The sequence below is a fragment of the Trichechus manatus genome, unplaced genomic scaffold, assembly GCF_000243295.1.
Source record: "Trichechus manatus latirostris isolate Lorelei unplaced genomic scaffold, TriManLat1.0 scaffold00029, whole genome shotgun sequence".
NCBI classification, from domain to species: domain Eukaryota; kingdom Metazoa; phylum Chordata; class Mammalia; order Sirenia; family Trichechidae; genus Trichechus; species Trichechus manatus.
In genome coordinates, this window is record NW_004443965.1 from 3707363 (window position 1) to 3718165 (window position 10803).

At 39.8% G+C, this 10803-nt stretch overlaps 1 protein-coding gene across 2 annotated transcripts in view; it reads right to left on the minus strand.

Annotated features, from left to right (window-relative positions):
• Positions 1–382: 382 nt before the first annotated feature.
• The window catches only part of BHMT (betaine--homocysteine S-methyltransferase), a 20495-nt gene continuing 10074 nt past the window's right edge, over positions 383–10803 (minus strand). The window contains exons 4-8 of one of the 2 annotated variants that reach the window (XM_004374469.1): positions 9546–9737; positions 9021–9168; positions 4958–5140; positions 3349–3577; positions 383–1122 (exon numbers count right to left, since the gene is read on the minus strand). In XM_004374469.1, coding sequence (XP_004374526.1) covers positions 936–1122; positions 3349–3577; positions 4958–5140; positions 9021–9168; positions 9546–9737 — 939 coding nt within the window. In that variant the 3' untranslated portion in view covers positions 383–935. The remainder of the gene's footprint in view (positions 1123–3348; positions 3578–4957; positions 5141–9020; positions 9169–9545; positions 9738–10803) is intronic. The other variant, XM_012555005.1, reaches the window with a different exon arrangement.

A 10803-nucleotide genomic window follows, 5' to 3' on the forward strand; every position in this document is an offset into this window, starting at 1 on the left:
AGAACCTAAACCTAGAATCAGAACTTTGGGTTTTGAATACTTGCTGATTTCACATCACCTTGATCTTCTTAATAAGAATAAATTTCAAGATAGAGGGAAGTCCCCATATGTGAAGTGGCCTAGAGCAGTATTTTTAAAACTGTGGGCCAAAACTGATTAATGGGTCATAAAATCAATTTGAAGGGCTTCAACTAGCATTTTTGGAGCCCTGGTGGTGCAGTGGTTAAGAGCTACAGCTGCTAACCAAAAGGTAGCAGTTCAAATCCACCAGCCTCGCCTTGGAAACCTCATGGGGCAGTTCTACTCTGTCCTGTAGGGTTATAGGGTCGCTATATGTCCGAATCAACTAAATGGCAATGGTTTTTTTTAAACCAGCATTTTATTATTAATGAAACAGAACAGAAAAGAATAGAAAACGCCAGAATGGATCACACATTTTATTTCATATTTATGTTACATGTCTTACTGGGTCGTTATGTGAATTGTTGTTGCTTGTCTGTTTGTTGTTATTATGGGTGATGTTGAAAAGAACTTGGAAGCCACTTTTCTGTAGCACTTTAGCTGTCCCTGTCCGGTTGCTGAGTCATTTATGACAGTTCGTATCTCATCTTCCTCATTAGCCTGAAAACTTCTTGAAGCAGGATTAATGCCTGAATTATTTTTCCTTGGCCAAGTGATTTCCATAATGCCTTGTACATGGCAGGTGCTTTGTAAACCTATTTAAGATTTACTTCTTATCTTAGTTCTAAGTAAACTTCCAAAACATACTTTTAAAATTGTCCAATGCCATTTGTGCTTCTATTTCATTCAGCTAATACCAATTAAATGTGTAGCCTGATGTTAATACATACATTACTTTTTAACCATTTTTTCCTTATTTTTAGGAACTGTGGCCCAAACAGAGGAATTCATCAAAAATAGATTCCCCATTGAGGCTACTGTGCAGATATGAATTTCTGTTTTTCAGAGAGCTCCTTCAGCTGCTGGTCAGTCGTGGCTTCTTTCTGCTGCTTCAGCTCAGCTGTTCCTTTGGTCACTCCCCAGGCATCGGGCTTTGACATTGAAGGGTTGTATGGCCTGCCTGAGGCTATCCGAAGATTCTCCCAGTATTCCTTCCTCGCCCTGTGTGAACAAAACACACCAGCATTAGACTCCTCACCTAGTATCGGCCTCTATATGCCATTGAGCTAGAATACATCCATGGAGCCATGTTTGGATGCTAAGATGGTATCCATTGAAACACATTTATTAATTTGGACTAAAACTTTTTCCCCTCAGAATCCGTAGGTCTAAAATTACTTTGAATTTCCTTTTCAAATATGTATATAAACATATTAATCCTCTGTTAACCAGAGAACATGGCTAACCAGATAGCAGTATACTACTTGTGATTTAACTGTGCTTTCTGTGATTTGTTTCATGACATCTTAATTTTAGTATCTGCTAGTTCAACTAATAACCATAAAAAGAATCCCTGTATTTCAATAAGGAGCCCTGGTGATGCAGTGGCTAAGAGCTGTGACTGCTAACCAAGAGATCAACAGTTCGAATCCACCAGCCACTCCTTGGAAACCCTATGGGGCAGTACCACTCTGTCCTGTAGGTTCGTTATGAGTCAGAATTGACTCGACAACAGTGAGTTTTGGGTTTATAACCAAACAAAGAGAAAAACCAAATCCACTGCTGTTGAGTTGATTCCAACTCATAGTGACCCTTTAAGGATGGAGTAGAACTGCCCCATAGGGTTTCCAAGGAGCAGCTGGTGGATTCGAACTGCCAACCTTTTGGTTAGCAGCCGAGCTCTTAACCACTGCACCACCAGAGCTCCCTATAAGTGTATAGTGATCAAAAACTAAGATTTTAAAACAGGAAGATTTTCTATGCCATTTACCTTCCCTCTCCATCCTCACTTTCAGGTATTCTGCCTCATGAACCAGCTGAGCCCACATGTGTTGCTCTTCCCCAAGCCCAGTATTACTTCTTCACCTCTGCAGATTCTATATCCTCTCCTTTCCATTTACTTCGCCTCCACTAGTTCAGACCTAACTAGGTCTAGTATCTATTCGAGTAAAGGCCGATTCACAAGTTTCCCTGCCTCAAGGCTATTAAAATGTGCTTATTTGCAAATCTAACCTTGTACCTTTGGGCAAGACCCCTCTAGACTCCCCATTGCCTTAGGGATGAGGGCATACATAGCTCATGAACACAATTTAAAGGCTTCCTTCTACTCCTGAAGTTTGTCTTCTATCAAATTCTGTCTCCAGTATTCTTAAACTTCTAGTTTCAATACACCATCCTCTTTCACCTCTCAGCGCCTTCCTACAGGCTGTTGCCTTGTGTGGCTAATGCAATTGGTCCTTCAAAATTCACCTCAGGCATCAATTTTCTTAGGGATCTTTCATTAACTACCCCCCACCCCCGCAATCTCTGTCTTTTGCCTCCATAGGACATTAGCTCAGACCCCACAGCACCTGTGCTTATCTTCATTCTTGAAGTTATTGTACTGATTAGAACTTTTCTGTTTATCTCTCTGCCTACTGCATTGTCCAGCTCACTACCTCAGGGCTGGCAACATTGTCTGACTCCAGCTAGTTGTATTCAGTTAACGTCTGCTGAAAGAAGGAAAACTGCTCCTCCTGCTCGAGCACACATCCTACACCCCTGACTTCCATCTAGTGGACCCCTACTTAAGTCTTCAAAACCAAGCCAAAAAATCCCTTTTAAAATATCTTTCTATTAGGCAGAGATCCTCAGTCACTCTCTTCCTCTTCATTCTTGCCTTTTTATCCATGCCTCTTCTAAAGAAGTCACTGCATTGTAATACCATGGCTTTCATATCCATTTTACCCAGTAGACTGTGAGACTCCCCAGGCCAGGGACCATTTCTATATTCCTGGAGCCCTGTACAGTGTCTAACATACAATTTTTATGCTTGTTTATTATTTATCTCTCTCATTGGAATGTAAGCTCTAGCTTGTTCACCACGGCGTTCTCAGCTCTGAGAATCATGCTTGGCACAGAACAGGCATTAACTTCATATTTGTTATAGTTAGCTCTGCTTTTTTCTTGACACTCAGTGCCATTCAATGTTATCATCTGCTACATGGGTGGTCCTTTATTAGGGCATGAAATTGCATTTCATCATCATATTATTTACATTCTTTACTCTTAAGCCTTTCTTGAGAAATTACCCCATAAGGATGTTTTATAAATATCTCTGTGAGAAAATTTAAGCAGGCGAAGTGATTGTTCATCACTCAGCAAATCAGCTGCACTCTTTGTAATGGCCTCAGTTGGACATATAATCTAAATGAGTTTGGGTTAGCAAATGTAGTTAAGGGTACTTACCTTGCTCTAATCCAGGGTTTGGTGTGCATGTCCAAACCACTTCCCCAGCTGCCATGTTTTTCTGAAGCCGGTGGCAAAAATCCCCTTTCTGGGGCCAGCTCCTCTGCAATTGCTCTGATGTGGTAGGGCTCAAACCCACAGCAGCCGCCAATGTACCTGACACCCAGGTTGTAGGCCTCTCTGGCATACTTTTGAATATCCCATCTGGTTGCAACTCTGGGCTCCAGTCCTGTAATAAATGGGATTTTGCCTTAATCTGTTTTTCTAAATATATTCAAAATAAATATCTAAAATGAATATGTAGTTTTTAATAAATGGATTGAATAAGTTGTCAGTATTTAAGTCTTAAGTTTTTTTTTTTTTAAAACAATTAGCTACTTTGTTTATATATGGCAGAAGGTATGGTATATGACTTCTGAGACTAGGTCATAAAACATATTATGGTTTCTGTCTTGCTTGCTCTTGAAACACTTACTCTGGGGGAAGCCATCTACAAGGTTGTAAAGTCACTCCAGCATCACTATGGAAAGGCCCGGTGATGAACTGAGGTCTCCGGCCAATAACCAACAAGAAATTGACATTGATTGGCAATAGCCAAGTAAGTGAGCTTGGAAGTGGATCCTCTAGCTCCCATCAGGCCTTCAGATGACTATAGCCCCAGCTAACATCTGGATTGTTGGCTCATGAAAGACCCTGAGCCAAAACCACCCAGCTAAGCTGCTCCCAAATGCTTGGGAAGCTGTGAGATAGTTTGTTGTTTTAAGTCACTAAAGTTTTGTAATAATTTGTTACAGACAATAGATAACACAAACGCCTTACTATTCTTCCCCTGTGGTTCTGCCAGAGTGATTATTTTATAGTATCAGTCTGATTGTTTTACTTTTCTGAGAGTCCCTGTACCATATAAGAGATAGTATAAGGACCTTAGAATGGCATAGGAGGCTTGCCATGCCCTGGTCCTGCTGACCTCCCTGGGTTGATTTTTCAAGGTAGTGTCATCTCACTTTCCAAACATGCTAAGAGACTTTAAAGTCTCTGCCTAGGGTGCAAGTATTCCCTTAAGTCATCGCTCAGTCTCTTCATTCACATTTGTTATACAGTAATCCAATGATGGTATCTTCTCCTCACCCCCAAAACTCTGTAAGAGTATCTGAGCAAAATTTAAAATAGGAGAAAGGGACCTTGGAGATAATCTGGTCTAACCCTCTTATTTTTCCAGTGGGAAAATTAAGATCCAGAGAAATTAAGAGATTTTCCTAAGGTCACACAACTCAACAACAGAGCTAGAACCAGAATGCAAATCTGTGCTGATTCTACCCAGCAGAGCATCCTTTTCACCATCCTAAAAGTATGACTCATTGGTTGTCTGTTCAGATGTTGATTCATCTTTGATTTTATATTTAAGTTCAGAGGTCTTTGTTTGCTGATCCCATCTTTTCCCTCCTCTACTGCCTAATATCAAGGTTGGTACAGAGAGAGAAACTGGGGGTAAGAGATAAGGAGATATTCAGCCATTTCTTTACAATCACAAAAGCTCTGTGGCTATAGGTGTATTACAAATTTGTCAAATATAAAGCTATTGAGACTACTTATAAAAAGTCTGTCTTACCAAAAGGGAATTCTGGGAGATCAATAAATCCCTGTTTGCCGCATTCAGGAGTGTGGTAGGCCAAGGGCTGGGCCATCAGGTGGGCTTTCAATTTGGCAGCCTCCAAGCCTTCTTTCATGAGTTTCACCGTTTGTAAACTAGTTGTGGGGTCAAAATGGCAGTTCACACCAATGATGGATGCTCCTGCAAATGGGAAGAATATTTTACCTTTAGGGATTCACCAGATACTAGTATGTCCAACTATCTTCTCTTAATCAGGAACCTTTTACTTGGAACAATGAATTGGAAGTACATTTGGTCCTCACTATCTATAAACCTATTTTACCTTTGGGTGAGAATGCTTACTAACACGCACAAAGTGCTTTCTTTGAAAAGTGCTTTGAAAAGTCTGGTATAATTGAAGTGTCATTTATGCACACTTGGCGGTCCATCTTTTATAAAAAATAAAAATCATTATTAGAGTTTTTTTTGAACTTCAAATTTTAGTAGTCAGTTTTTGAAAGTTTGACATTATGGCACAAACAGTAATTTTTCAATACTCCCAGCTGCTAGGTTGTACCTGTGGTTTATCATACTGCTTATTTTGGGTATAAATAAATGTTCTCTTTCACCAGACCAACTTAATAACATTGCTGACCTTCTTGTGCACAGCAGAATATAGTTCAGGAAAAGGCTTTTTCAGAAACCTGTTTTCTAGAAGGAATTTTGTGTCTAGGAGTAGTAACTTGGGAAAAAATTCTCAAAAATCCTCTGACTTCAGCTACTAAAAGGGGCTAACAGTTTATCAATCATTTTGACAAGTTTTTCATTTACATTTTAGCCTCCCTAGACTCAAAACTATATGGGATAATCTTCCTCAGGCTTTCTTGTAAAATTTGTCATTTTGAAGTTTGATTAGTGAGAACAAAATATGTTTTAGATGCCTTATTTTTTTCCTGAAACTTTCTTCATAGTCATTATATTCTTAATTATATTTGGACCAAAGATGACTTATCATAGCAATCATTGTACATGATTTTGGAGATTCCTGCCCCCAGAAGATCTGTGGAAGCAACACGACATTCTTATTCTTTTATTCCATCCTCTCAAGATGGGAAGAATTTCCAAATAGGACTGATTCTTGATGGACTCATGACCTAAGATTTTGTATCTTGGATATAGAAGTACCAAGAACAAAGGTAGGAGAGATTCTTTCTGCTGTGGTAAGAGTGATACCACCATCCAGATTCCAGGAGCACCAGAGCTGATGCCACAGGCACCTCAGTGGTCCTCTCCGCTGGGTCTGCAGTTTGCTCTTCATCCTTGTTCCAGTCAGGCCTTACTTCCCATCATAACTCTGAAACAGCTTTTGTCAAGGTCACCCATGACGTTCTCGCCAAATCCAGTAGCAGGCTTCTCTGTTCTCATCTTACTCAGCTGCATTCAACCTGTGGGCCATGCTTTCCTTCATCAATACTCCCCTTCTCTTGGCTTCTGAGACCCCCACACTCTCTAAGTTTTGCGTCTATCTCCCTGGCTGCTGCTTCTGAATGTTACATGCTGACTCATCCTCAAGGCTGAGCCTCTCAATGCTAGAGTGTCCCAGGATTCCCACTGAACCATCTTCCCTTCTCCATCTACACTTCCTTTTCAGTTTCAGGGCTTTCAATACCATCTATATCCAGATCTCTCTCAAATTACTCTCTCTAACCTTGACCTTCCCATTCGGTTCCAGACTTACATATGCAAGAGCTTACTTAACATCTTCATTTGGATCTTGAGTGCCTTTTTTTGGATGTTCTGCTGCCAGTTTCCCTTTTCGTGCCTTGACTTCATGACACTCATGAATTAATTATACTTTGATTATTGATTGGATGTCTGTTAGGTATAAGGCTTTTGTGAGTGGTTATAGAAAGAGGACATAGTTCCTGACATCAAGGATTTTATAATGTAGTACAGTACTTCCCAAAATTTGCTATGTGAAAATAAGGTCCTGTGATCAATTAAGTTTGGCAGTTGCTATTCATTATTATCTTCTTCTTGGAGACTAACAATATACATGAACATTTAAGGCTCTGAGAAGTCCTGTAGTAAAGATACTCGTTTAAATTGGTTTAACACAACATTTCCTGAATATATTTGACCACAGAACCCTATTAACAGTCTCACAGATTGGTAAATGTTGAATGAGGATTTGAAAAGTTCCAAATGAATTGTATGTTTAGAAAGGGTTGTTAGAAGATCACTTGCAGTAGGGATGATTATAGAAGGATACATGGAGGTGAATTTGAACTAAACGTTGGGAGATGGCCTAAATCTATGCAACAGCTATTTATTAAAGAGCCCTGGTGGCTCAATGGTTAAGCACTCAGCTGCTAACCAAAAGGTCAGCAGTTCAAACCCACCCAGCAGCTCCGCAGGAGAAAAGACCTGGCAATCTGCTCCTGTAATGATTTAAAAAAAAAAAAGCTCGTTGCTGTTGAGTCAATTCTGACTTCAAGCAACCCTGTAGGACAGAGTAGAACAGTCTCAGAGGGTTTCCAAGGCTGTAATCTTTATGCAAGCAGACTGCCACATCTTTCTCCTGTGGAGTGGCTGTTGGGTTCAAGTGCTTAACCACTGCGCCACCAGGGCACCTTAGGCAATTCTGCTGTGTCATACAGGACCTCTGTGAATCAGAATTGATTCGGCACACAACGACAACAACAACATTATGTGCTAGGGGCTGTGCTAGGCACAGGGTACTTAGTGCTGAACCAAACAGAGTCCCTGCCCTTATGAATCTTACAATCTAGTGAGGGAGGCAGACTAAACAGGTAAATAAATGAGAAGTGCTGTGAAGGATATAAACAGGGTTCTTGTTGTTGTTAGCTGCTATTGAGTTGGCAGCCAACTCATGGCAGCCGGCACACAATGAAACAGAAAGACTGCCTGGTCTGTGCGGGGCTCTTGTAATCCATTGGCTGATTTTCTTACGTAGATTGCCAGGGCTTTCTTCCTAGTCTTTCTTAGTCTGGAATCTCCACTAAAACCTGGTCAGCATCATAGCAACACACATGCCTCCACTGACAGATAGATGGTAGCTGTGCATGAGGTGCACTGGCTAGGAATCAAACCTAGGTCTCCAACACAGGAAGTGACAATTCTGCATTGAACCACCTGCCCCCATATAAACAGGGTACAGTGATGTAAAACACTAAGGATGGTGAGGGAAGGATTAGTAATAGGCCAGCAACCCCTGCTAGTCAACAGTGGGGATGATGACTGCTGCCTCTGATCTTTTTGAGAGGAATTAAGTTGGCTTTTTTTCTCCCCTATATTTATGTTTCCAGTCAAATATTAGGATCATGCAATTTCATTCAAAAATCTAAATAACTGTTATTGTTAATGAAGAGTATAAAGTGACTTTCTTGAAAAATCAGGAGTGGATGAAAGTCAAAAATTAAACAAAGAACCAATCAAAATTTCCCCATTATACAGAATAACTCAGACTTTTCCACTAATTCTAAGCTATTTCTTGGGCTTAAAATAAGGCAGCTTTGAAAAAAGTCTGTAAGTTTTCACAAATTTAAATGAAACTAATATTAAGAATGGAAATTATATAAAAAGATAAATTAGGTGGTCACTATTTCACATCAAAAGATTGATTTATTATACTAATTACAAAAAGCAAAGCATACAGTAATTTATGATAATGGAAAAACTTAGGCAATGAGGCAACTAACTTTAAAGTTATTAACATTTAAATACCTCTATCTAAGTTTTTAAAAAAATGTATCCTAATGTTCCTAAGGAACAAAATCTTAAGATTTACTAAAATATTCTTCTCATTTCTAGGTGTAAACCTCCAGCATAGGTCTAGTTGCCCCTTCCAAGAGGCTTGTGTGTGTGCGCGCGCGTGCGCGTGCATGTATGTTAACATTCTTGTCTTCGGGACTCAACGATATTATCAATATTCCTGAAGAAGTCAACTAATGGTTTTCCTCTTAACAAAAGAAGTATACACTGATTTATAGATGGATGTTCATTTGTAAGTTATTTTTAAAGGTTCAGCAGTTGCAAACCAATCAAAATCGATCATCACCTGCTTTCACCAGCCGCACTGCACACTCGCCAGGGGGCACTCCATGCAAATCTCCTTCTGGCCCAATGCACATGGTAGCTGCCACTGGTTTACCAGACACTTTCAACACCTCAACTGCCCACAGAGCTTCTTCCACGTGTTCAAAATACTGAAATAAAGTTTAGGATACTTTTAATCTTATTTCTCCCCAAACAATTTGAAAACATATTCTATTGCTTAATAACTTAATTATCACTACATGAGTGTTTTTCAAACGCTGAGGTATGACACATTAACATTTTTTAAAAAATCGAACAGAATTGAATGGTGATTTCTTACTGTGAATTGTAGTCAAAAGGTTTGAAAAACACTATATTAGATTCACTGGATCAAATTTGGAAGAAGCCCTAAATTGGAAAAAGATTTCAAAAACTAATTACAATTACTAGTCATGACTGGCACCTAACCCTGCATGATCTTCATGAAAGCAAAAAATAGAGAAAATATACTAAGCACACTTGTCATATCTTTGATGATCATGTTTACCTCTGCAATCAAGAAGTCCACATTCTTCTTCATAAAGACCTCTAACTGTTGCTGAAATTTTTTTTTAACTTCAGTTTCACTCTTGCAGCTGAGATATGATGGTGTCTGACTCACACCTCCTGCCACCAAAGCATCTCCCTCATCAGCCACTTGCCAGGCGATATCACAAGCAGCTTCGTTGACTTTCTGCCCCTAAGTGGGTTAATGTATGATACATCTAAATTTTCATGTGAAATTGAAATAAAATTATTATTCAAATACCCACATCTTAGTTGTATGTTTACAACAGTGATTTTATTCCAGAAAATGACAGTTACTGAATAGTTCGATATTTTACTGAATTGAACAGTTTGAAATAACCAAATTAACAACAGTGATAATAATAATAAATGTATTTGTAGTGTTTAGGACATTATATCATAGATCTGTGAGAAGGTGAAAGTCTTTACATGAAAGGACCTAGTGTCTTCTAAAGCCTAAGCTTCACTTAGAAGAATACCTACCAGGCTACCACCAGTGACCACCCTGACAGAGAACACAACAGAGTCTCTGATGGAGCAGCAGAAAGGTGGGGTGCAGAACTCAAATTCTAGTAAAAAGACCAGACTTAATGGTATGACTGAGACTGGAGGAGCCCCAGAAAGTATGGCCCCCGGACTCTCTCTCAACCCAGAACTAAAACAATTCCTGAGGCCAACTCTTAAGACAAAGATTGGACTGGACTGTCGGACATAAAATGATACTCGTGAAGAGTGTGCTTTTTAGCTCAGGTAGATACATGAGACTAAATGGGCAGCTTCTGTCCGGAGGTGAGATGAGAAGGTAGAGAGGGTTAGGAGCTGGTTGAATGGACATGGGAAATCGGGTGGAAAGGAGGAGTGTGTATCCTGTTCCCTTTTAGCTCAGTGGTGAAGTCACTCCCGAGGTTCACTGTTCAGTTGGGATTGGACATCCCCATAAAACAAAATGGGACTAATGAGGCACAGCAGTCCAGGGACAAGGACTACAAGGCAGGAGAGGACAAGAAAGCTGGTGATAGGGAACACAAGGTTGAGAACGGAGTGTTGACATGTCGTGGGGTTGTTAACCATTGTCATAGGGCAATATGTGTACTAACTGTTTAATGAGAAACTATTCTGTAAACCTTCATCTAAGGTACAAAAAAACAAAATTATGTGAGATCAAATTGACAACGGCAACTCAAAAGGTTTGATGGGAAGCCTAGGGGGCAGTGAGTTGAAGATAATGGTGATGGAAT